The 27342-nt window shown below is 44.0% G+C and overlaps 1 protein-coding gene across 1 annotated transcript; it reads right to left on the bottom strand.

The window, feature by feature from the left end:
• Positions 1 to 13194: 13194 nt before the first annotated feature.
• Hsd17b13 (hydroxysteroid 17-beta dehydrogenase 13) lies at positions 13195 to 26124 on the bottom strand. Its single transcript, XM_038338509.1, has 7 exons — positions 25787 to 26124; positions 22826 to 22933; positions 20861 to 20992; positions 19044 to 19150; positions 17087 to 17224; positions 15397 to 15513; positions 13195 to 13616 (listed from the first exon to the last, which is right to left on the bottom strand). Exons 1-7 carry the CDS (start codon positions 25994 to 25996, stop codon positions 13526 to 13528), a joined length of 903 nt encoding a protein of 300 aa, XP_038194437.1. The 5' UTR covers positions 25997 to 26124; the 3' UTR covers positions 13195 to 13525.
• Positions 26125 to 27342: the final 1218 nt, after the last annotated feature.

Raw genomic sequence — 27342 nt, 5'->3', positions numbered from 1 at the left:
CTTTCTACTGGCCTTCATTGCAATCACAATAACAAGCAAAACACTATAGTGATTGACAGGCTTCCTCGTCAGACCCTTTGTGTTAGTGCCTACTCTTCCCTCTTCTTATTTCTGCAACTTTGAATTCATCTTCTAAACACTAGGGGTAGGATTATAGCTATGTCCTGGGCTTGTCCCAAAACCTAGATGACTGAAAATCTGACATTGCTTTTTGGCAGCAGACAAATGTGACTGAAGTTGCTACTTCATGGCAGCCAGGAGCACAGACAGAGAGGAGGAAGGGAACAAGACAGAACTCTCCAGGGCGTGCCCCAGGGCCCTCCTCCCTCCACTGAGCCCCGCCTTCACTCTCTACCTATAATGCCATCGTATTATGACTCCATCCAGGGATCATTTAACAGGTCAGAGCCCCTAGGACGAGGTCACTTCCAAAAGCTCCCTTTGGCAGCCAAGCCAACAGTGCATGAGTGTGGCAGTTAAAATCAAACCATAGCAGGGAATATTTACAGAGGCTGCGGCTATTCACCGCTATTTTAATCCACAACGGTGTCAGCACCGTTTAAACAGAAAAGCCATGCGCACATCGGTGGCCACTCCCAGCTGTTCTCTTTAGTCTTTGGCAAGAGTGCGTCTTCACACAGATTCTTTGGGTCTATCGGTTCTGGACATCACAGCAACTCAAATGGAATAATGGAAATTTGGGCACTTCGTTTCTGGCTTCTTCCGCTAAGACTAATGTGGTGGTTTGGATGTAATTGGCCCCCATAATCTCACAGGGAGTGGCACTACCAGGACACGCATGGCCCTGCTGGAGGAAGTAGATAACGTGTGGAGAAGCAGGTGGCAGTTTTTGCTAGAAGAGAAGCTACAGAGAGACCATCAGCTGTATAAAGGGGGTCGGGTCCCCCTGGGGACTCAGACCATCTTCAGGGGTTTGTGTTTGTTGTGCAATGGGAAGCCATGCTATAGTGTCCTCTCTATTACCCGACCTCCTTCTCCTTCACAGTATGTTCAAAACAGATCCTGGTGAAGCAAGAACACAAACAGGTGGGCAGGTGGAGTCGAGGTCACCGCTACCATCCCGGAACTTCCTTAAAATTTATGCCCTTCAGGTAAACTTCATAGGGTGCTTTTCCTGTCTTCGACACAAATCAGTAATGCATGAGCAGATGATAACGGAGGTGCATGGGAGTGCTTAACCCTCTAATGTGTGGACAGAAGCAAAAAGAAATAAAAAATAAGTAACTAGGGCATCTCACCTCATTAGCTTTTAGCCCAGCTGAGCCTTCTTTTCAAGTTAGTTATTTCTACAAGTCTCATGAATAGCTCCAAATAGTACAGTTCTAGAGTTTCTTAGGCCAGTCGTGGTTGAGATATGTTTCCTGTCCTTGGCTCTGAGCACTAGATCCAAGCCCTCAGTTGTATTTTGTGTTTTCAAGACATTCGTTTTCTTTGCCAATGTTGGTTGAAAACCTAGTAAAGTAGTGAAATCATGAGAATTAGCTGCAAGTCTGAAGGTAAAATAAACTGTCCACAGCTTTATAGGACAAAGACAATGAAGTCTCTAGGAGTAATGCAGAGTCAGAACATGCTAATGGTAGGTTATGACGATTAATTGACTCAGTAATAATATTTATTTCAGCTAACACAAGCAAATCATAGATTTAAACACTTGGAAGTTCACTGGATATACCCACGTATACATACCATACTCACAAAACACAAATAAAGGTAATAAGTAAATGTTTAAAAATAGAAAGATTGGAAAATACATAAATGGATTGCTTCAAACATGAAATTGTGGTTGTTTGAAGGGGAAAGTCCCCCACAGGTTGAGATGTTTGAATTCTTGGCCTCTGTTGGCGTCACTGCTTGAGGAGGATTAGGAGGCGTGGCCTTGTTGAAGAGCTATGCCAGTGGAGGAGATGGACTATGAGAGTTCAGAAGCCTCCTGCGATTCAGGCTCTCCCTCCCCCCTCTCTCCCTCCCTCCCTCCCTCCTTCCCTCTCTTTCCCCCCCCCCTCCCTCCCTCCCTCTCTCCCTCCTTCCTTCCCTCCCTCCCTCCCTCCCTCTCTCTCTCTCCATCTTTCCCTCCCCCCTCTCTCCCTCCTTCCTTCCCTCCCTCCCTCTCTCCCCCCCTCTCTCCCTCCCTCCCTCCTTCCCCCCCTCTCTCCTTGTTACTCTAGGTGCCATGGCCACCTGGTGCCACACTTCCAAGACAGTGAAGGACCCTTATCCCTCTGGAACCATAAGCCCAAATAAAGCCATTCTTTCTATAAGCTGTCTTGGTCATGGTGTTTTATTACAGCCATAGAAAGCAAACTGAGCCCGATTGTTTTTGGATCTCATCCCTATTCGCTGTTCAAGTGGAGAATCTTGGTTTTGTAAGTTTTCCCCCTAAATAAATAACGGTCTGTCCTCACTTCTGAGCCAGTGTGAGATTTCTTTTAAGCTCCGGATTTCTCCATCCATCAAGGAATCAAAGATGTACACCACACCTGGCCCTGCCTTCTAACACCTTAAAAAGCATAGCCTTTGAAGTCAGACTTCTAACATTCTAACCTTGTAGGCCCATATTTTTATATGGTATGGCAGCCAGGCTCTAAAGCCATAGGCCACACCTGAAGTGGTCATGTACCCTTCCAGAAAGGCTGTTGCTACCTAACAAAGGGTCAGGATGTTGTTTTGCTCCTTCTCTGTAATTTGGAGGATGCCTGAATAGAGATGCTAATTCAAGCCTACTTGACTAAGCTAGCATACTGACCAGGAAGATGTGACAGAGGAGATATAGGTAGATATGGATGTGACTAAAGCCATTCACCTGGTTACCTAGGAAACAGAATGCTGATGTATTTCCCCCCTCAATTTATGTTTTGATATATAAGGCTGTTTGGAGAATAAAGCAAGAAGAATTCTTCAGGATGTGAACTCAGGATTTCATGAGGGATCATGGAGAATCTATCTCCAGATAAAGCCATATGAGTTGTGTCTTTATTCCTGTGCCTCCACACTGGTCCAGAGAGGGAAAAATAATTCATGTTGGGGCTAGCACTGGACCCCGACATAATCTCTTCTTGGACAGATTCTCTGAGTTTTCTCTTTTGGAAAACTAGGAATTATAAAAGCTAATATTCAAAGGTGTCAGTAAGGGAAGCTTTGTTTATTAATGCCCTACAATATCAACCACACAGCATGCTTAATACATAGTGTATTTCACTGTTTATCTAGAAACATGATAAAATGTATGTTATATATGTACAATGGAATATTACTAAACTCTCATAAGGAGGAAAAATCTGTCATCTGCAGAAATGTGAATGAAATTGGAGGATGTTATGTCAAATAATATAAGCCAGGCCTAGAAAGGTTAAAAAAATTATTGCCCTTTGTGGAGCAAAAAAAAATTTAATTACACAGAAGTAATTAGTAAAGTAGGTCACTAGAATGGTTCACTAGAGGTGGCACAGAGAAAAGATCAAGATAGTTGGAGAAGGGAAATAGTTTTAATATTTAATATTTAAGTGCACAGCAGGCTGACAATAGTCTAAGAACAATCAATTAGACATTTCAAACAACTTGGGAAGGGATTGAAAGCTCTCAACACATAGAAAGGATGACTGATGAGCTAGAAATGCTACCTGCCCCAACCTGATAATTATGCATGTGTGCACAGATCCCATTATAACATCAGAGCCTCAAAAGGAGCACAGACAGAATGTGTCCATTAGAAATTAAAAAGAAACCCACAAAGCTTTACCTGCAAAGAAATAAGTTATGCATCTGGTGAATGATAATAAAAACCAATGATTCCTGTCCCCAGTCTTCCAGTGTTCGTTCTTTCTTTCTTTCTTTCTTTCTTTCTTTCTTTCTTTCTTTCTAACTTCTTATATCTCTGAATCTTTTCTGGTAGACTATAAAGCACACGGCAAACATTTTTAAAATGTTGTTTACTAGGACTTGAGAGACAGGTTAGTGGTCAGGAGTGCTTGCTCTCTTGCAGAGACCCCGAGTCCAGCTCCCAGCTCCCATATCAGGCATTTAACAACTGCTTGCAACTCCAGCTCCAGAGGATCTGATGCCCCCTTCTGGCCTCTGCTGGTACCTGCATTCACTTGCTGCCTCCTCCACATGAGAAAAGTCTTTTAAAAAATGTTGCTTATTAAACCTAAACCAGCAAAAGATATCTGACCTCAGGGTTTATTCATCAAGGTCTAATGCTGAAGGCCTGTGGATGGATTCATTTCGTGGAGTGCTTGCCCAAAGTCCTGGGCTCAGTCTTCAGCACTGTATAAACTGGTTATGGCTGGCGCACACTTGTAATCCTAGCACTCAGGAGGTAGAGGCAGGAAGATCAGAAGTTCAAGGTCATCCTTGATTCTGTAGAGAGTGGAGGGAGAGGCTTCGATACAGGAGACCTTGCCCCCACTCCTCCAACCTAACGTGGAGCTAGGTATGGTGGTATATATCAACCTGGGTGACTTAACACCAACATAAATAACTAACATGGGCTCTCTAACATTCACAACAGCAGTGACAGACCAATGAGTCTGTGGTGTTTTGTTTTGTGGAGCTGGGGCTCTAATCCAGTGTCTCATTCTTACAAGACAAGTCCCGTACCTCTGAACAGCATCCCAGCCTGTGGGTGGTAGCTTTTGACCAGTATCATTAAACAATATTTATCAAGTACCTAGTATGTGACAAACCCTGCCGTAGGCATTGAGAACAGTGATAGCTGGGACAGAGAGCATGCTAACGCTACGACATGCTGGCTCTGGTTTTCTCTGGTCTTTTTGTTGGTGTAAGCAGTGGCAAGCACCCTCGTTTGCTCCGGTTCTGTCATGCTTTATGCTGAGACTCATATACTTGATGTTGTATGTGCTTGGCATGAGAAACAGAACAAAGTTTCTGTTTTCCAAAGGGGCATCGTCAACTGTTGGTCTCTGTGCCAAAGCACTTTTGTTCCCTTCCTTTAGCCACCCAAGGAGACCATTGGTCACAGTCTCAGCAGATGCTGGCTTCAGGGAGTGGGCAGCAAGCCGTGGGCAGCCCGCGCCATTAATTTTCAGCAAGATCTCACTCTGTGCTTTTTATTATATGAATTAGCGTCTTGGCAAAGCGGCCCAGGACTTTTAAACAAGCAGGGGGTTCACTGTTTCCTCAATTTGCAGCTTGTGACTGCTCTTTTGTTTCTGTTTAATTTTTGTCACTCATGAAACACTTGAACCTGGCATGAGCTGGAGCCCTCAGTAACGCTGCGTGTTTAGAGGGTGACGCAGAAGACAGACGGTGGCTGTGCAGATGAGGGCAAACGTACTTTGGTTTTGTTTACTGCTGGCCTGTGGCGGGCTGCGACAATTGTTTTATGGAACAGACAAACATCCTGCTCTAGGAATGAGCTGAGAGGACAGGGCTGGCGATTCAAGCTGCCACGCAAGATGAAGGTTAGCATTGGTTGGAGGGTGTGTGAGCAACGTGACGGCGGTGTCTGAGGTGTGGCATGAGACTGCCTGCGGAGCACCGAGGAAGGTCCTACCCGAGCAATCAGCAAGATTTTCTCCTGTTCCTTGAATTAACTTTGAACTTCGCAACTCTACCAGGGACAAAGATGGCCCCTTTGATCTCTTGTCTAATCAGTAGTATCTCAGTTCATAAAATCCAGCCTGTTCCAACCTAATGCTTCTTCCCCAAGCTCATACTCGCTCTTTCTCCCTGTGTCTCTCTGGGCCCCTGTCTCTCTCTGTGTGTGTCTCTGTCTCCATCTCTCTGTGTCTCTCTTTCTCTCTCTTCTTACTGTGCTAGAGACAGAACATGGGCTTCCCAAATGCCAGCCCCTCACTCCACCACTGAACTATACCCCAGCACCCAGTATAAACCTCTCTGCTTTCTACTTCCAGGGCAGCAAGACCATGGTCTTGAAGAAATTTGTGTGAGCAGCTCCTTTATTTCTCAGCCCAATGCCTACAAAAGTAAAGGTATGCTCCGGAACTTTAAAAAACCTATTTCTTAGCATTAAAAAATAATCACAAGCACAGGGCCTGGAAAGGTGCTGAGGAAAAATAGAGAATTAAGGAGACTTGAGAAGAATGGATGATTAAAAGCTTTAGGGTTAGCGTCATGGTACGGTCAAACCACCCACTGGAAAACAGGTTCCTAGCATTTTCTTTAGCAAAGGGACCGGCAAGATAACTTAGTGGGAAAGGGCGGTGCTGCTTTGGTAGAGGACTCAAGTTTGGTTCCCAGCACTCGGGTCACGGGGTTCACAATTGCTGTGACTCTTGCTCTGGAAACCAACACGCTCTTGTCAGCGCCAGGGCGCCTGGCTCAGTCGCCCATACCACCCCCTGCCCAAGCACATGGACACATAACTAAAAATAAAAAGTAAGCTCTTAAAAATGTTTCGTTATGGCTTCAGAGATGGCTCAGTGGTTAAGAGCGTTCTACCCCTCCAGTGAACCCAAGTTCAATTCTCAGCACTGGCATGGCAGCTTACTGTCTGTAACTCTAGTCTCAGGGGATCTGATGGCCTCTTCTAACCTCTGTGGGTACCAGACACATATGCAGACCAAACACATATGCACGTAAAATAAATAAAAACATTTCAATGTGTTGACCTCTTTTTAAATCATTGCTGCCTTTTAAGCCATGGCTGTCCGAATCAGCAACCGCAGCTCCACCGTTATTAGATAGCAAGAGCTGCAGCCTGAGGGAATTCTGCTCAGGCACCGACTCTTTCAAAGCTACAAGGTAACTTATTTAAATCTCTGCCTCTCTAAAGAACTCAATATTCAAAGGTTGAGGTAGAATCCTGTTCCTCCGAGAGGCTGAAGAGCCAGTAGCTCACCCCCTCTCCACAAGTCTCTCAAAAAGCCCTCCTGCTTCTCCCACTCCTCCTTATGAACCCTTCTCCACCTGGCTCCTCCCTACAATTTCCTGTCAGCTAGTTGCTGACGCATCCTCCTGACCACAGGTGAAGTTTATTTAATCAAACACATCTTTGCATCACTAAACAAATGCTGAAGAGCATAAACAAAAGTAACCCACATTAAAATAATATTCTTCAACAAAATGTTATATACATTCTCAATAAAGAGGTAAAATAAGTGTGAAAAGATTATTACCAAGTAAGTTCTTCCAGAATAAGAATAGACCTAAAATTTTAAAAACATACTTGCCCATTTTGGTTCCATTTGAGATGGCTGAGATAAAACTTAACGGGCACTCATATTCCCTCGTAAAGCCAGGTCAGCTGGTTAGAACCACTGGGACCCAAAGGGTAAGAATGCTTTGATCCTTCTACTGAGAAGACAGGAGAACTGCAGGGTTGAGGTTAGCCTGGTCTACACAGGAAGATCTGTCTTCAAACAAAAGCAAAAATTTGAAATAAACAAACAACAAAGAAGGAAACCCAGCAACTAAAATCCCCAAGTGAGAGAACACAAGGGGTCATCGGCTAGATCCGGAAAACGCTCAAGCCCCATGACCCGGGTTTGACCCCAGGAACTCTCAGGAAAATGGGAGGAGACAATTAAAATATAAATACATAATTTCCTGCCCTCCGACCCCTCCCATGTCTGACCTTCAAATTCATGGCCTCTTTTTCTTTAATTGTTATTACTACATACCACACAAACACACAGACACAGATACATACAGACACAGACACACACACATACACACACAGACACATACATACAGACAGACACACAGAAACACAGACACATACACACAGACATAGACACACACACCACACACTGACACACACACACACACACCACACATACATACACACATAGACACATACACACAGACATAGACACACACACCACACTCTGACACACACACACCACACATACATACACACACAGACATACACATACACACAGACATAGACACACACACAACACACAGACACACACACCACACACATAGACACACACACAGATACAGACACACAGACACACACACCATACATACACACACAGACACATACCACACGCACACATATACATACACACACACACATGCCTGCTTTACCATTTAGTTTTGCTTCTATGCAAATGATTTCAGGTTGGCCTCTTGGCTTTGGGTAACTGTTCATGCAGCTAACTTACATCCTGTGCAAACATCTGCTTGCTCTATTCTGTTCTCTGCTGAAGTCTTTCTGTTTTTATCCTAGTACTTAACTTCTAAGCAGCTGTCTTTTTTGAGGACTTGTGAGAGAACTGTGATATGTGTACATTTTAATCTTTCAATTTAACAAGAATTGCTCACTGTACTTTAGGGAGCCATTTAAAGGACTTAGGACTGGATATCATCTTTACAAGGATTTATACATATCATGGAAAATACCCTTCAACTGCTACAAGTAGACAGAAGGCACAATTTCCATTCGATGATCAAATACACCTCAGAAAACTGTTGCAGCAGTGTGCCCACATCATGGGACCCCCAAAGAAGACCACCACAGAGCCAGTATCCAATGCAAACACACTGGGGTATATTGATTACGAGTTAGCTAACTTGGACCATAATCCAACACATCACCACAGCAGGTGAGGGAGAACGGCGCTGAATTCTCAGGGTAATGGGTTTCTACAGGGAAAAACTGCAAGCAGGGTGGCACAAGCCTTGTCATTTCAGGATTAGGCAAAAGTATACAACTTTGAATTCACTGGTTGGGTATAGGGGAATTTCAAAACAGTCAAAACAGCAGTTAATCAGTCTGAAGCAAGCAGATGTTTGGACATCCTGGAAGGTCACTCTGACCTGGGCTGGCACAGTTTCTTGGGAATGTTTATGACTTTGCTGGGCTGTATTCACCCCCCTAGTTAGGTCCTGACTAAAATAGAATTCTTTCTCAAAATGGAGTTTGTTCTGCTCCTTCAGCAGCAGACAAAACATTTGCTGCAAATGCTCTGGGTTCTCCTAAACAATACCAGAGACACTACATAGGATTTAGATAATTTAAAAACATTTGCAAAAATCTTCCAAGCAAGGTAAGGGCTTGTGTACTTGTGATGAGAAGAGAGGGGAGCAAATATTCATCTATAAATTCTAACACAAAACAGCCAAAAGCTTTGTTGGCAAAGTTTAGGTGACAGAATCTTTCACCCCCTCTGGGGGGGGCGCTGTCTGCAAGGAGGTCTATGAGTTGGCTTGTTGCACAAAGAGAAAGGTATATTCTCTAGGTCTGCTAGAAGCACAGATGCTCATATTTAGACAACCACAGTTTTCCTTGAATTATTTAAAGCAGCCACTGTCTAAGGTGTTGATTTTCCATTCAAACAATTTACTTTAACATAGTTATCTATGTTAAAGATAAGGTGTGCATAGATAATTTACACCTTAGAAGTAAGGTAGAAGTAAGAGGCGGTGGTGGCGCACGCCTTTAATCCCAGTACTCGGGAGGCAGAGGCAGGTGGATCTCTGTGAACTCGAGGCCAGCCTGGGCTACAAGAGCGAGTTCCAGGACAGGCTCCAAAAGCTACAGAGAAACCCTGTCTCGAAAACAAAAAAACAGAAACAAAACCAAAACAACAACAAAAAAGAAATGAGGTAGTATTAAAAACTACAGGAGGATCAGGGCCCCTGTACCACGTTCACCTCTCTTCTTGTGGTCTGGTTCTTACATAGACATTTTAAGCAAAAGGCATAGGCAGGAGGGGAGAGAGAGAGAGAGAGAGAGAGAGAGAGAGAGAGAGAGAGAGAGAGAGAGAGAGAGAGAGAGAGAGAGAGAGAGAGAGAGAACTTGGGGAGAGCATGACTCCTTTGGTGCCTTGGTTTTAGATATCATTGATTTCTGTATGAGTTCAGGGTCTTCATTAGGATTTCTATTGCTGGGATAAACACCATGACTAAAAAGCAAGTTGGGGAGGAAAGGGTTTGTTTGGCTTGAATTAAAGCAGGGCGGGCACCTGGAGGCAGGCACTGATGCAGAGGCCATGGAAGGGTGCTACTTACTGACTTGCTCACTCTGCCTTCTTATAGAATCCAGAACCACCAGTCCAGGAATGGCATTACCCACCAGGGGCCGGGCCCTCCCCGACTGGTCACTAATTAGAAAATGCCCCACAGCTGGCTCTCACAGAGACATCTGCTGTGTGGGAAGACATCTCAGTTGAGGGTTCCTCCTTTCAGGTGAGTCTAGCTTGTTTTGACGTAAGACTAGTCTGCACATGCATTTACTCCAAAAGACAGACAGAAAAGTGAGAAACGTGTTAAGGGAAATGTAACGATGCTCAGGTGCCAAGGCATGGGTTTGATGACCAGAGAACAGTTTGCCTGAGTTCCATCTCTCCTTCCATTATGTGGGTTCTGGAGGTTGCCCTTGGGTTGTCAGGCTCAGTAGCAAGTGTCTGCTCACTGAACAAACTCACAAGCCAGAGAAAACATTTTTTATCTGAAAGGATACAAATGTCTCATATGCTTTATGCTTAAAAATAAAAATATGTTTTTATATTTTCATTTTTTATTGTTTTTATTAAGCTATATATTTGTCTCCACTCCCCTTCCTTCCTCCTCCCTCCCCTTCTACACTCTCCCATGATCCCCACAACCCAATTTACTCAGGAGCTCTTGTCTTTTTCTACTTTCCATATAGATTAGATCCATATATGTCTCTCTTAGGGTTCTCTTTGTTGTCTAGGTTCTCAGGGGTTGTGAGTTGTAGGCTGGTTTTTCTTTGCTTTATGTCTAAAAGTCACTTATGAGTGAGTACATATGATATTTGTCTTTCTGCATCTGGGTTACCTCACTCAATATGATGTTTTCTAGATCCACCAATTTGCCTGCAAATTTCAAGATGTCATTATTTTTTCTTAAGTATTGTATACTTTGGGAAGAAGGAGATGAAGTGACTATGTTAAGATGAGAGAGGCGGTAACGTTTGTCCATTTTGTTCTACCTATTAACCCTTTCTCTGGAGATGGTATATGGGAGGCAGGAAGCAGTTAACATGAAAGAGAGCAGATATATAAACCCAGTATAATGGCACATATCTGTAACCCCAGCACTAAGAAAGTAGAGGCTGTATGATCAGAAGTTTAAGGTCATCCTTGGGTACAAGAGAGCTCAGGGCCAGTCTGGGCTACTTGAGATCTCATCACAAAAGAAAGAAACACACACACACACACACACACACACACACACCACATACACACACACTGAGACAGAGAGACAGACAGACAACAGAGACAGACAGAGACTAATTATTCTAGGAACACAATGGTTAAAGCCCAAAGAGTTCAAGACAAGACAATGGGAAGATAATGATTCTATGTTGTGCTATAAAATTCTCAATAATAATTTAATATGACCCCCAAATCAAATCCATCATTCATGATGCACTCTGGATAAGTGATTAATCTGTGCTTATCATCAAAGAAATAAAATTAGTAATAATCCTTGAGAGAGGGGAAACCCCCAAACACACAAAGAATAATGTATGATTCAATTTCCAAAGTACAGATGAAATCATTATTAAGTAAGGAACTGTAAACAGGAGATATTCAACACGAATCTCAAAGAACCACACTGCTGGAACACATTTCATGTGGCAAAAGGTAAGAGATTGGATCATGAAGGAACTAATGATGCAGGACCAAGCAGGAGGAGATGCTCCCTGGTTACCAAAAGGATGTTCATATGAACTGAGTGGACAATAATCAAATAGTCATACAAATCCTATATACTCCTCAATGAACCATGACAGGGACCTAAGAATTCTAAGACATATCTCTAAGTAAATGGTTTATGTGGATGGAGTCTAACGTGGGGATCTGTGCACCCTGGTGGTAGCCCAAGGAGCTGCAACGTTGGCAGGAGTGAGAATTATGAATGCAAAGGTTGTCATAGAAAAACATTTAGAATCATGATAGAACCTTCATCTAGTAACTGATGGAAGCAGATGCAGAGATCCACAGCTAAGCACTGGGCCAAGCCCCAGAGTCCAGTCGAAGAAAGGGTAGAGGGATTATATGAAGAAAGGGGTTAAGACCATGATGGGAAACCCACAGAATCAGCTGACCTGAGCTAGTGGAAGCTCACTGACTCCAGACTGACAGCTGGGAAACCTGCACAGAACCGAACTAGACCCTCTGAATGTGGGTGACAGTTGTGTGGCTTGGGCAGTTTGTGGGGGTCACTGGCAGTGGGACCAGTATGTCTCCCTAGTGCATGAACTGACTTTTTAGAGACCATTCCCTATGGAGGGAGACCTTTCTCAGCCTAGATACAGTGGGGAGGGGTTTGATCCTGCTTCAATGTGATGTGCTAGACTTTGTTGACTCCACATGGGAGACCTCACCCTCTCTGAGGAGTGGATAGGGGTACGGGGAGCAGAAGAAGGGGAGAGAGAGGGAACTGGGATTGGTATGCAAAATAAAAAGTTTTAAAAGATAAAATAAAAAAAATATATAGTATAAAAATATTTAGAACTGCACCTAGTACTTGTAAGGAAGATGTCTACACTGGAAATGTGTGGAAGTGGGAGATCCCATTAACCGTGGTCCCAGGCATCTGCTGAGCTTTAGTTCAAAAGGATTAAAACAAAATGTGGAAATAATGGTGGAAGTTCATGGCTAGGAAGTCAGAGCAGAGTGCTTAACCCGTGCAAGGATGTAGGTTCAGTCTCCTGCAGAAAAACACAAAAGATGAACCAACCAACCAATGAACCAACCAACCAACCAACCAACCAACCAACCAACCAACCAACGAATGAACGAACGAACGAACGAACGAACCAACCAACCAACCAACCAACCAATATATAAATATATATAAACAAACCAGGAAGGGTTTGTACTTCATAATGGGAGTTTTTTTGGAGGGGGGATTGTGCTGATGTTGATATGTATACGGTTGACTATTTTTTTTTAGTGGTTGCCTAATAGAGTTAAAAGAGAAACAAATGTGTTCAAGGTCTTTCTAAAGTAAAGAACAAGGTGTTGAGGCTTCACAGTTGCAAATCTAGATAAATATTTGCTTCACCAAGTTAGGCAAATAAAACTGCTTCACTGTTCATTCACGTGGAGTAAGGAAATCTGCACACTAAGAAGAGTTGTGAAACCAAGCAAAACAAGAACACTCCTTTCTAACTCATGCGGCAAGGAAACAAGGCAGCATTCTTCCTGTCACCAAGAGCAGATTGCAGAGCAGACACTACCAACCACCCATCAAAATGGAGATCACTACAGCTTGCCAGCATTTGTTCAAGACTTTATTATCTTACCCCTTCGTCTACATTTTGATATTTAGTTATCTATTATATAAAAAAAACCACACTGATTATCTTAATGTTCCTTTGTTGAACAAATATTATCTAGTCCCATTGCCATAACCAAATACTGTAAGTTGAGATATCTACAAGCAGACCAGAAGGGCAGCTAATCAGTCTTGTTCATTAGATGGCTAGTGCCAGGGCTACATTTCAAACATCAGCAGCACATTCGACACATGAAAGGAAGCTTTAACGCGTTGACTCTGAGCTTAGGTTCTTGTCATTGGTGTATACACGTCTTGGCATACATCACTTCATTTTGATTTTGTGGCCTACAACGGCTTCAAATTGAATATCCTGTATACGACGTATAGCTTTTAAGGCACGTTCAGGAAGAAACCTATATTAAGAAAAAAAGATAAGAAATTTCAATTTTAAGTTTTGATATTAGTGAGGTTTTTTTTGCTGTTTTATTTTATTTTTGCTGTGTATTACCTGAACCACATTTAGTTTTCCTCTATTCTCTGTTTCTTCCTTAGTCTCTCCCACCCTCCACCTCCATCTGCACTGATCTATAATATAGCATTACTCTTTCACAATAGTAAGATTGTATGAGATCTTATACCAACAATGATCTAAAACTGAAGCTCATGGCTGAGCTGGTGAATCTGGTGCCAAAGACTCAGAATCCATCGGACACACCCTTCCCCTCTTCTTATGTTCAGGATGCCTATTACTTTGTAAAAAGAAAAGCTAAGGAGCCTTTTTAAAAAGATAATCCCTTTGAGCATAGTGCTGTGCCAAGCGGCTAACATAGCCAGCTGGAAACCATCAGCTGTCTATAATAAAACATCCAGGATTCACACGGGCTGAATATTTAAGCTCGTCAGAGGGTTAGTCAACCTGAGCTGACAGCTGACGGAAGAGCGTGAGTGAACTGGAGGAGGCAGAAAGAGCACCCTCTACAAAGAAAGTCGTATTTCAAATCACACTGGGCTTGCTTGCTAAGATTTACTTCCCTGTCAGCCCCTAGGTAGAGGAGGGGAAGATAGGGAAGAAATGGGGGGTCTGTGAGAAGGACAGGGGTAAGAAGAGAGCTTCTGCAGGCCTTCCTGGCCCAGCTAGCCCACCCAACATCCAGTGATTGCCTCTGGTCACAAAATCGGCTCTCTCCAAAAGGAGTTAATGCAAAGAACAACAAAAACCCATTGCCAGAGCAACAAATCATTGTGGAGCAAAAACTCCACAATGAGGCAAAGGCTTTTGGATGCCTCCCTATGCAGGGTGGTCGCTCACACCCCAGGCAGAATAACCAATCATATTTATATCATGGCCATATACATATCTGGTCTGATTTGGGGATTTTCCCACTCTAATGAGATCTATTTGGGGCTGTGTTGAGAAATTTGCTTCATGGGATTTTGCAGTCTTTGGAGCTCATGGGCCTGAGAAGGAAAGAAGTGGCTCCATACTAAGGTTCTCGGATTGAAAATGAAGTGGTATACAATCCTGAGGAAGCGGGTTGTGAGACATTTAGAATGTACACTGTCACAAAGAACTGCAAAATCTGAACACCTGAGGGCCTGGGAAGACGATCATACAATCATGGGGGCCTGAGTTTAATCCCAGAAACCATATAAAAAGCTGGGCACGGTGGTGTGCATGTAAGCCCAGTGGCATCGACCCTAGCCTGATTGGTGAGTAAAGGTCTCAGTGAAAGACCCTGGGGAGGTGGGGAGGTAAGGATGGAGGGAGAGGGAGATGGAGAGAGAGTAAGAGAGAGGGAGGGAGGGAGAGAGAGAGAGAGAGAGAGAGAGACAGAGAGGGAGGAGAGAAATCCTGCTTCACCTGCACCCACATACACATCACACACAAACACATGAATATACACACAGAGCCTTTATAATAGATGTCCCCATAAACTGTCCTTCTTAAACTGCCTTTCCTCCAGTTTGAATAATCAGGAGCAACGTCTGGGCAGAGACAGTAGATGTATTAGACAAAGGGAATCGGAATCCAGGACTTATTTTCCTCCCTCTGGAATGAGTAAGGCAGTAATACAGGAAACTAAATTTTCACTCTGGACACGGGAAGTTTCCATAGCAACCTTCCCATCTGAACATCTGTCTATAACATTTCTGTTTGTGATTTAGTATTTCAGGGTTCTATGCTATACTTACTTTTCCAGGACTAGAGAAATGCCGATATAGGATGGGACGAAGATCATCTTCTTGTTGGTCAGTATTCCATCCATCAGACTTCTTGCGACTTCACTGGTCTCTAATACAGGCCACAACCTGGTGGAAAGTGGGGCAAAGTGTTGATGTCTATGTATACTGTATTTCTTCATTTGGGTGCTGGGATTGGACCCAGAACTTCACACACACTAAGACTGCACTCTACCGCTGAGAGAGAAACTCAGTCCCTCCATTTTTATTGTTTTTAGTTAGTGAATGAAGCAAATGAACCCATCTCCTCACCAAATTTAGAATTAGGATTTTAAAATGTCTCAGGATTCCCTGCATGAATGTCACCTCCCCCACATCCCATTCTGGTATCTTGTATCACATTCTTAGACTTTCGAGTCCAGCGTGTATGTGTGTTAGAGCACCAGATCAAAATAAGTAAATCATGACAAGGTACAAGATGGGAAGCAACAGGGGCGGGGGGAAGGGGGACAGAAGGGTGTGCATAGGGTGAGTCACATGGTGTTTCCAGGCCTGCTGAATGTAAAGAGAATATTCTACAGCTGAGTCCACTCCCCGCTGTGTATGGCTATTTCGTAGAGCTGTAATGTTTCAAGGCATCTAGTGCTTAAGATTTGCTTCTCCTGCAGTTTTATGGGAACTGAAGATTTGTATATGTCACAGCTTTTTTGTGTATATGGTGCCACATATAAGTATATGTATGTGCCACACCTGGTGGCATGGCCTTCCTTGATCCAAAGGTTGTGCACATGTATCATTGAAAAGTGCTCATAACCTGTGCCATTAATGAAGATGATGAGAGAAAAATCAAAGCATGAAAATGGGTTTAATATGTCACACCAAGGTTAGCATGCGTAGGGGTGGCTGAGTGAAGAAACAAGACGAGAAGGCCTTACTGAGAAAAGGTACCAAGCCACATGGCTAAACACAGACAAGAATTATGGGTTAATTTGAATTGTAAGAGCTACTTATTAATAAGCCTGAGCTAATAGGTCAAACAGTTTATAATTAATATAAGCTTCTGTGTGTTTCTTTGGGACTGAATGGCTGCAGGACTGGACAGGACAGAAACTTCCATCTACAATGAATGTTAGAACTTAATTCCTTGAGACAGTTCGTGGTTTCTGAAGGCTCGTGTGTGACTGGGATTCTGGTTGCAGACTAGCAAACCATCATATGGCAATGGAAATCAATACTTTTTAGATTATTGGTGCTCTGTCTCTTGCCTAATTTTGCAATAGAGTCTTCAACCCAGACTCAGAGCCATGTTTGACACAAGCACCTTAATGTAGCCTCAGTTGGAAAAAATCAGGATTTAGCCTGAATGAGAACATTCCCGAGTCCTGGGCATTGCTGTGTCTGCAGTTATGGCTGCTCCAGGACTACAACCAATCTAACAGAGTTCTTATTTCTCTTCCCTATTGCATCCTCCCCTAGAGCGGCAGGGAACTCTCGGCAAAGCACATCAGACTCTAAGATCAGCACTTGCCAGGATTTTTAGGGGCCCCACTCTACCACGTTAGTTAGCCACTAGGGTTGAGGTGGTGTCACAGGATTTGTTAAATCAAGGTCACAGACTTGTTAAGTACCTATGACCTACTCAAGATGCCATTGTCTGGGAGGGCTCCAGCTTGAAGGTCAGCACGGCCGAGTACCACCTCACCTTGTACTTGGGTTTTTGGTGAAGCCAGTATTCACAAACACAGGGCACAGGCATGAGGTTCTGATACCAGTTTTCCCCAAGGTTTCCAGTTCTGCGGTCAGTGCTCTGTGGAAGCCAACAGCAGCAAACTTGCTGGAGCTATAAGAGAAAATCAGCCATTAGCAAAGTTGGGGGACAGTCTCAGCCACTTATGCAAAGACAGATTTATTTGTTTAGGCCAAAAAGACCCCTAGCCTGCTACCTAGAGCTCTTCTGAGAGGGTAAATGACCTTTCTTTTTTATTATCTTGTGTGATTAAGCAGAGATCTGAACATACCCAGTACCTTTTCTCTTTTGGGGTGCTAAGGATTGAACCCAGGGGTCTGTCCACACTAAGCATCTATTCAACCATTGCTACACCCCAGGGCCATGTTCCTAACTAGCAAGGATAACAAAATATCTCATTTACAGACAGGCTTAAGGCTTTCTATTCTACATGTGATCTTTTCTATGGTCCAGTCTGGTATAGGAGGTTCTTCTGTTTATGTGTTGCTTTCATTGGTTGAATAAAGAAACTGCCTTGGTCTTTTGATAGGGCAGAATTTAGGTGGAGTAGACCGAATAGAATGCTGGGAAGAAGGGCAGTGTGGCAGACACCATGGTTCTCCTGCCAGAGACGGATGCTGGTTAGACTCATGCTGGTAAGCCACAGTCAAGTGGCAATACACATTAATGGAGATGGATTAAACTAATATGTGAGAGTTAGCCAATAAGAGGCTAGAGATAATGGGCCAGGCAGTGTTTAAATGAATACAGTTTCTGTGTGGTTATTTTGGGTGTAAGCTAGCTGGACCTGCAGGACAAAAAGCAGGCTCTCTCCTTTAACACAGTCAACCTCACAGATGTTTCTTAATCTGGTTTTATTTCTGTTTTTATCTTTAAAAATATGAGTTGGGAAAAGACATTGAAAACACTCTGAAACCAATATTGACAAACTTTTGTGGGACTGTGAACACTTCTCCTTTCTTGATTAATGGGCTGATTGCTTCTCTCTTGACACTGGTGGTCTTATGGGCTTCTTAATTTCACTGAGTATTTGGAGTTGAAGGACTCCAGATTGTGTGGGTGGTTTGTATTTGCAATCTTTAACACCAGATTCTATGTTCTTTTGTTTCTCTGATTATAAAATGTTGATAAGGAAATATAAGACTGTTTTGGGGATTCAATAAAGTAGGATAGGAATAGTAACTTATTAAGTACAGGATCTGTACAAGTGGCAATTTCTGTTTTGATCCAGGTGATGAAAAATCAGTATTAATGTGCACATAAAGCGATAACAAATTGAATGACATTTGCATCCACTGCATTCAATTATCTTGATAAAATCATTTCTGGGATTATTATGCAGTGGAGTTCACAGGGGACACGCTACAGGCGGTGTGTCCCTAGGACTTGGTGTGCAGTGTCTGCATCTCCTGGTGAGGTAGAGCTGTCCCATATTCTTTCTCCCACACACCTAGGTCACAGTAGCTTCTGATGCTCTGTTTCCTAGTCTGTTATGATTCTTGTCTCAACATCCACTCATTCCATGACACAATGGAAGCACAGTCTACAGGGGAGCTTTCAGAAGTCCGAAAATTTTTTTTTTTTTTTTGGTTTTTTTCAAGACAGGGTTTCCCTGTAGTTTCTAGAGCCTGTCCTGGAACTAGCTCTTGTAGACCAGGCTGGCCTCGAACTCAGAGATCCGCCTGCCTCTGCCTCCTGAGTGCTGGGATTAAAGGCGTGTGCCACCACCGCCCGGCTAAAAATTTTTAAATAAAATTAGAGCCAGTTTCCTTATTTTATAAGTCATTTAAAAGATATCCCAACCTTCCATGTAAATTCCCTATATACAAATTCCCAAGCTGTGGGCCTGAAGACTAATAATCCCTCAGAAGTCCAAAAATGCCTCTCACTGATGCCATTGCTCAATACTTACCAATAGGGGATGAGATACGGGATCACTCCGTGGCCACACACTGAAGCCACTGTGACAATGTGGCCCGAGTTTCTTCTTAGCATCGACGGGAGAAGAGCTTTGATGATCTTAAGGTCCGCGTAGAAAGAAAAGAAATAATACCAAAGGCATTAGGCAAATCCCAAATCAGGACATTTCATTTCTGCCAAGGTGGAGGCATTAGAAATAAAATACATGCAAGGCTCTGTGGTCCCTTCTATTCAAATGACAGCTAGAGTATGAACAACATGATGGTTTGGGGCAGCGCCAAGAGCTGTGTCCTTTAGCTCATACGCTGTGCACCTGTATTAACGTGTCCCTTTTCCCTTCAGAAGGAGTGAAGCAGCTCCTTCCCGGACATGCCATCTAAGCAACATGACTATCATTTCTTCATAGGGCTGGGGATTAACCAGAGGACTCTGTGCGTGCTAGACAGCCAGGGTACTGCTGAGCTCTGAGCAATATTGTCAAGGGATAAATCCTCAGATGTCAGACCTGAAGGGTAATTTGGCTTTTTACAAGTTCTTGGTTTCAATTAGAAGGTTGGGAATCTACTTATACAAAGGCAATTGAAGAACATACGCTGAGTTCTCTCCTGGTCCAGAGCCACCACCATAGTGTGAGCCGACCCACATCTCTTTCCAGTAACAGTATATATTATACACCGTGTTATGGGAAACAAAGATTTTTTTTTTGTTTCCAAAAGAGTCCTCACTGTATAGTGAGAAATATCAATAACATTTTATGAGATTTTATAGACCCAGCCTTCAATCAAATTCTATGTAAATTCCCAGAGCCCCGGCCGCCAAACCAAACCCCAGCCAGCTCCTGCCTAGAGATCTGTGAGGGGGTAATGAACACTCATGGTTGCTGGAAGCCCCTGTCTTTAGTGAAGTAGCTATGGTTTGCTATTTGTAGGTAATTAGTATGCAAGGTCTCTGTGTAGTGTGAGTGGCATGCTGGCTGAATCATGGTAGCAAGACTGAGGGGCTGAGCATGGATCATCTCATCTTTGGATCCACATTAACTCCAAGGGCTACACCAATATGGAGGCCCCAAGCTCTCTCCAAAGGGTCAAGAGTCATACTTCAGCTTCTTGCAAACAACCGGCAGTAAGAAACCTCCTGACCTGTCTTTCTACATGCCAGCATTCCATGGATCTAACAGGCTGTTCGACCCGGAGCCCATAGGCTGCATATGGCTTAGATCAGCTCTGATCTAATGCAGACCAGCGCAAAGCTGTGAACTTATTGGACCATTTTCAGATTTTTTTTTTCTTCTTGGTAACTCGACTGTGAACTTCTCAGCCATGAACTTTATAGATGAAAATGTTATGTTCAAATGTCAACTTATCTCAGAACTTCACCCAAAGTGTCCCCAACTCCTGCCCATCTGTTTAGTGACTTCTATGTCCTTTCAGCTCTAAACGTCTATGAAAAGTGGCTACAAACAGATGTACGTGGTATGCATTTCCTCTAAAATGCTGGAAAGACGCACAGAGACGGCTGTCAGCTAACCTCCACAGACAGCTCTTGTGGACCCAGAACGTGCCGGGCTCTATGTTATATTCCGCTTGACAAAACAAACCAGACAGCTTTCATTTGGGGGAGCTGTGTCCACTTGAGCTCTGAATCCTGTGGCCAGAGACAACGTGGCTTTTCTACTCAAACACAGCACACGATTCCCAAGTTAAATAAAACTTCTCATTTCCCACCCCCAAATCTTGTGAACCCAACGAGTTTCCAGCACCAAGGAGATACCAGACATACACCAGGCAGAAATATTTCTGACCCACTCACCCAAAAATGTCCTAGAATGTTGACCTCAAAGGTTTTGGTGATCTCCTCGTCCTTGGTGCTAAGAAGGTCAGCTGGATATATCGCCCCTGCATTATTTATCACAATTTCTACGTCACCCACTTCTTTCTTCACCTTAAAGACAAGAAAATGAACACAAGACGGGTTACTCTTGTGAGGTCGCAGGGTTGATGTTGATAGGGGTCGGATGGGCAGAGGTATTTTCATGTTCTATATCATAAGGACATACACACCACTTTGTGAAAAGGAACCAGAACAGACATATTATCCGCAATGTGGCAGTTACACACTGTTAATGGGCTCTGTGTTCTGCGCTAACCGCTCCACTCCCTACCCCTAGCCCAGAAGCCTCCGAAGGAGTACCAGGTTGATACCAGCAGAAACTAAGTCGATTCGACACTTTAAGAAACACCTGAGCCCAAATAACACACTACAGGGATGATAATGAAAGACACACAGACACCCCAAGTCACAAAACCGTGGTTGACTATCGAGAGGCAAGACTGAGTGTCAGAGACACTGCCGTTGTCCACACCCACAGCCTGGATAATCCGCCAGCTGGGGATGACAGGGAAGACTGATAGGTCTGATAGCAACCTGCCATCTTCTCAGGTGGCCGGTTCTGTGAGGAAAAAGCAGATTTAGATGCAGTTTCCTTCTGTGCTCACTGGCTTTGGGATAGCTAGCTGGGTCACAATGCCATCGGGGGATTTTTTTTTTTTTTTAATTCCACTGCTAAGGTCTCTCAGAGTTCAGACATGAAAGAACTGGCGGCACTGGCTGTACAGAAGGAATCTGTCTGTCACTAGGGAGGCTCACTGTTGGTGAGACCCTTTAATTTTGTGCTCAGTGTGGCACGGGTCGTGTGAAGGCTTATGAATTTAAGAATTTAAATAAACAAGAATTAATCTTTGTACTGGTAAACTAATACTTCAGTTCTGACGAAATATATCTGGAGTGTTAAGTAATTAATCTTGGTTCCACTACCCACTGGCCTCATGGCCTTTGGGCCAGACCTCCCGAGCATTTGTTTACTCATCTACAGAGAGGGTGACGTTTTAAAATTGACTTGGGAAGGTGGCAGCTCATCAGATGGCTTGGTTCATTGCAAGCACTTGATGTGTGCTTTTTCTAAAATCTGGCTGGAGAGGGATGGCGAGATGGCTTAGCAGGTAAAGACATTTTTTTTCCAGACTGAACAAGCCCAGGACCCACACTGTGGAAGGAGAGAACCTGCTCCCAAAAGTTGTCCTCTGAATTCAAATACACCCCCACAGGCACACGCATGTGTGTGCATGAGTGTGCACACAACATACAGTCAGGCACACAGTGCACACATACATACACACTAAGTAAATAAAATGCTTAATTGTCATTAACTCTACGTTTTCCATAAAAGGCCACATTGTACACGAACCAATAAATCTCAGAGAAGAAATAAGTAAAGAACTAGTAGAACAAATGTAACTCAAAAAAATTAGGAAAATATTCTGTAGAAAATTTTCCATCATAGCTGGGCGGTGGTGGCATACACCTTCAATCCCAGCACTGGCGGGGACAGAGGCAGGTGGATCTCTGAGAGTTCGAGGCCAGCCTGGTCTACTGAGAGAGCTCCAGACCAGCCAGGACTGTTAAACAGAGAAAGCCTGTCTCGAAAAATCAATGAAACAAACAAAACAGAGAGAGAGAGAGAGAGAGAGAGAGAGAGAGAGAGAGAGAGAGAGAGAGATCTGTCATTTATTTCCTCTGGGCCATTGCTCAAACTTCTGAACAGAGCAAATTTGATTGATAATATAAAACATTGGCAGAGGCCAGAGCTGAGGATTTTATTACCAACAAAGTTCTGTTTATGCTTTCCTTTGGTCACACAGCATCTTCACTGAGTGGCCAGTGTCTGGGCAGCCCCAGAGAACCTTTCCCCTTCCCAGCTCACATCCCGGTTCTCACCTGATCCACAGAGTTGTAAATCTCCATCCGGTTGCTGCAGTCCACCACAAACACGTGCACAGTGGCCTCCAGTTTCCGGCATTCGGCTGCAGTTTCTTCAACACCGCGCTGTATGTTGGGGCAGGGGGCGGGAGGCAAATTCAAGGAAAAATAAGCAACAGAGAAGAAAGACTCTAAAATCCTTGTCCGAAAAGTTTCTCCTTAAGTGTAAGGGAATTCCGTGAACTAATTACACTGACTTTACCCGCAAACCAGCACCAGCAAGGAAAGAAACAGCCGTTGCATTTAGGGCTTTTGCAACTTTTCATCCTGGTCTGAGGCTTGCACATAGAGAGATGCCGTCATAGCGCAAAGGGCATTCTTGATGTGCTAGAAGGTACCTTAAGCTCCTCTCAATGTCAGGGAAGATGTCTGAGCACGGAGGGCAGAAGGGTGGCTGCTCCATTTGCTCAGCTCACCCTTGGGGAGCATCAGCCGAAGCTGGCTGGAAAGTGCCCAGCGACGTCTAAGTAGCAGTGATTCTGGATTAGGTACATTTCTATTGACTGGCCTCTACAACTCAGACTCATTTCCCCCATGTGAGAGGAGATTCTTATCTGAGGGAAGCTTTTGTGCAAAAACGGTTACTACACCAGATGATCTACCGGGCATTTATTCTTCTGGTGCTTTGAGTGGATAAAAGCCAAGAGCCAATGGTTGAAATTGCCCACGAGTCCTGGATGTGGAGACAGCTTATTTTTAGCCTAAATTCAGAGGCCTCTCTCTTATTTGAGATGAATTGTCCTATCGCCGTGAGTGTGTGTGTATGTGTGTGTGTACGTGTATGTATGTGCATGTGTGTACGTGTGTGTTGTGTGCGTGTGTGTGTGTGCATGTGTGTGTGTTTTCTCTCCTGTTGTTTTAGATCAGTTGTCACTCTCTACCCTTTGTTTGCTATGTGTACCCCAAGAGGGCCTCCAACTCCGGCCAGTGTTTCTGCCTCATCCTGTTGAGTATTGCTATTACAGGTGTGAGTCAACACCCTGAGAGGCTTTAATTTTAATTTTAATTTTTGACCTCCATTTCGAGGAAATATGAATTCTTTCCAAGTTTTGGCATCTGTTGATTTCATAGGGAATATTATGAGGTTTAGAATAATTGTTTTAATTTGTTTTTCGAGACAGGGTCTCTCTGTGTAACAGCTCTGGCTGTCCTGGAACTCACTTTGTAGACCAGGCTGGTCTCGAACTCTCCCTCTCCTGGCTGTCCCCACTTCTCTGTGATGGAGAGCGGGGATGCCTGGGAAACCCTTTTCTGTGCACACTGGGATGGAAGTAGTGTCACCATCTCGTGAGGCATCCCTGAGTGGATGGGTGATTTGGCATAGGCTGACTGCCTCCCTTGGGATGGAAGTAGTGTCACCATCATCTCGTGAGGCATCCCTGAGTGGATGGGTGGTTTGGCATAGGCTGACTGCCTCCCTTGGGATGGAAGTAGTGTCACCATCTCATGAGGCATCCCTGAGTGGATGGGTGGTTTGGCATAGGCTGACTGCCTCCCTTGGGTCCTCTTTGCACTTTCCTATCTTGGGCTAAACTACAGAGCAGCAATTGAAGTCTCAAAAACAAAACAAACAAAAACAAAGAAAAAACTCTTGTACTTTAACAAGGATTAGAATGTCACTACAAAACCACCTGTCCCTTCAGATAGCCTTGGGGTGGGCGGCAGCATAGAGCAGCAGTCTGGGTAGGAGAATTTTCCACTGACTTTGGCTTCTGCTGGAAGCCTGCTTACTTCCCGAAGGCCCAGATGCCTCCAACCCCGTACACACTCCATTTCGTCTAGATCTGAGGTCTGGAGAGAGTAGCAGCGACCAGAGCTTCAAGCAGGGCTTTGACTGAAGAAGGATTCACCACTGTCGCCTGCTTTAGCAGCACAGCTGCTGGCAAGCTGTCCCTGCTCCTGCAATGAAGGCTCATCCGCGTAGCTCGTGGAAGCGGTCCTAATTAAACTCGAGAGCTCGCACACATACAGAAGACATGGAAGTGGGGAGCAGTTAGAATGGGGGTCAGCAAGTGTGAGGGGGGCAAGAGATAAAAATGGGGGTGAGGACCGAATATGATCAAAATAATAAACATTTTTTTATGATGAAACCCATGATTGCGTATGACAAGATTTGCTAATAAGAGCTTACAAAAGCCCTCCAGTCTTAGCATTGATTTGGAACCTGGCAGAATGTAACCCTTTGTCACTTTTGCTCATGAAGACCCTGCTGTAGGGTCAACTCCTCTGTGCCCTGCAGTTTTGCTGACCTGCAGTGTTCTTTCTTTAGTAGTGTACAAAATAGTATGTTTCGGGATAGCATTTCCACACATAGTGTTTAGCAGCCCCCAGGATTGCTGTTCTCCCCTAGTCTCCGACAGCCTCCCTCTTTGGCTTTGGTTATCATTCTATCTGTAGCCAAGACTGGCTTCCAGCTCGCAGCAATCCTCTTGCTTGGCTCCTCCAGTGCTGGGGACACAGCAGAGCGACCATGCCCGGCAGATCCTTTTCTCTGTTAGCCTGGCTTGTTTCACCTGACATTTATCACTTCCAGTTTCGCCCTTTGAAGTTTTATCCCAATTGTAGCGATTTTAAAAAAGGAAGTTGAGGTAAGTGATGTGGCTTGCTTAGTTCCAGCAGCTTGGGAGCTTCCTGGCTCCTCCTGCAGCTTTGGTATCACATTGTGTACTGTGGTAGAAACAAGCAAACATACAAACAAACACCCCACGGCTTAGTCCTCCAGCTTCCTCTTCCCAGCCAGTCAACCTGTCACAGAGCACACGCAAGGCTCCGGAGGATTTATTAAAACTTTGTAAAAGGAAAACAAAAAGAAGCGCTAAATCAAATAACCAGAGAAATACATTATTATTGTGTATTTCTTCTTATTGCATTTTGCCTTATTATTTTGTGACTCTGAAGACTGACAGAAACATGCGTTACCTTATTAATGTCCCACAGGACCAATCTGCTTTTCCGCTTTGCAAATTCATGAGCCGTCAGCCTGCCTATTCCGTGTCCGGCCCCAGTGACGAGAACGATCTGTCCAGCCACAGACTTTCTTCTCCGGGGAATAAAAAACTTTACCAGCGACTCCAGGTAGGAGTAGAGGATGACGGCCACCAGCAGGAGAAGCTCTAGGATGATATGCATGGCTCTGCACCACCCTCTCCCTTCTCGGCTGTGTTCTGGAAACAGACTCCTCGGCACAGAACTCCACAGAGAGCCCTGTTGGGTATGACAGGCTGCAGGAGGTGAGGCAGGCTTTGCCTTGACAAATCAGATACACCTTTGGTTTTTGAAAAGAGGCCAGCTTCTAACAGAAGCTCAAACCGGTCAGGGAAGCTAGCAGTATGTGCCCTTTGGACCCGCTTATCGGAGAAGCAGTCGTGTTTCAACACGAAACTTCATCTCTCAAAAGTTATTCTGGAAATATTGCATCACCTAATGGTCTGGTATCACGGAGAGAACGGACTGTTTCCTAAGATTCTCCTCACCCTCAGGGTCCCATGCAAGCTTCATCACCTGGGCCCGAGCCCAGAATCCATAGTGGAAGCAGAGAACCAACTCTACATCCCAGACCCTCAGCCCTTATCATAAAGCCCTTATCTCCCAGCCACCCATACACATGCACACCTGAGCTGTATGAAGCTGGGTGTGAAAAATTGATTGCCCCAACGTTACAAGTGAGACTTTGGGTGATTATCCAGGTAGCCGGTTGTCTGTCATTTCTTACACCTTTTGGAAGTTGCTTGACTGAATTTCCTGTTTACTCAAGTAATATTAATTTCCCTTCTCATTTCTTTAATATAGTTCAAGACTAGATAGTCATAGTTACTTTCCTCTCATGATTTAGCGAAGCCATTTTTAATATGACTTATACTTCTTAGGATAGGATAACTATTGAAACATTTAGCATATATTTCTTGTTTGATATTGTTCATGCTGGTTGTAATTCTAATTTTTATGTATGCTTTTGCCTCTCTTTTTCCATGGGCAGTAATTTATATTTGTTCTTATTGCATATAGTTTTGCATTATATTGTATATAGTTTTGTATTAGGCTTAGGACACACCTTTATCCTAGATGGAGGCAGGAGGAAGTCCAAGGTCACACTCAGCTATGTTGTGAGTTGCAGCCAGGATACCCGAGACCCTGTTTTATAAAAGACACTTGAAGGAGAAGCGCCTGACATAGTAGCCCCTGCCTCCTTTAGTAATCGCTTTATTCATTTGGCTAACTCACACATGTGCCGTAGGCTTGCCAACCTTAGCTGCCATGTATGTATGCATGTATGGTGTGTGTCTCTAGTCTCAGCACTACAGATGTATGTATGTACATATGGTATGTGTCTCTAGACCCAGAACTAGGGATGTATGTATGTATGTATGTATGTATGTATGCATGTATGCATGTATGCATGTATGGTGTGTGTCTCTAGTCCCGGCACTAGGGATGCAGAGAGAAACATGCAAGGGACAGGACAATCTGGTCTACCT

This window comes from Arvicola amphibius, chromosome 1 (assembly GCF_903992535.2).
Source record: "Arvicola amphibius chromosome 1, mArvAmp1.2, whole genome shotgun sequence".
Classification (NCBI taxonomy): domain Eukaryota; kingdom Metazoa; phylum Chordata; class Mammalia; order Rodentia; family Cricetidae; genus Arvicola; species Arvicola amphibius.
Note: the sequence above shows the minus strand (reverse complement) of the source record. Positions and strands in the feature narration are given on the sequence as shown.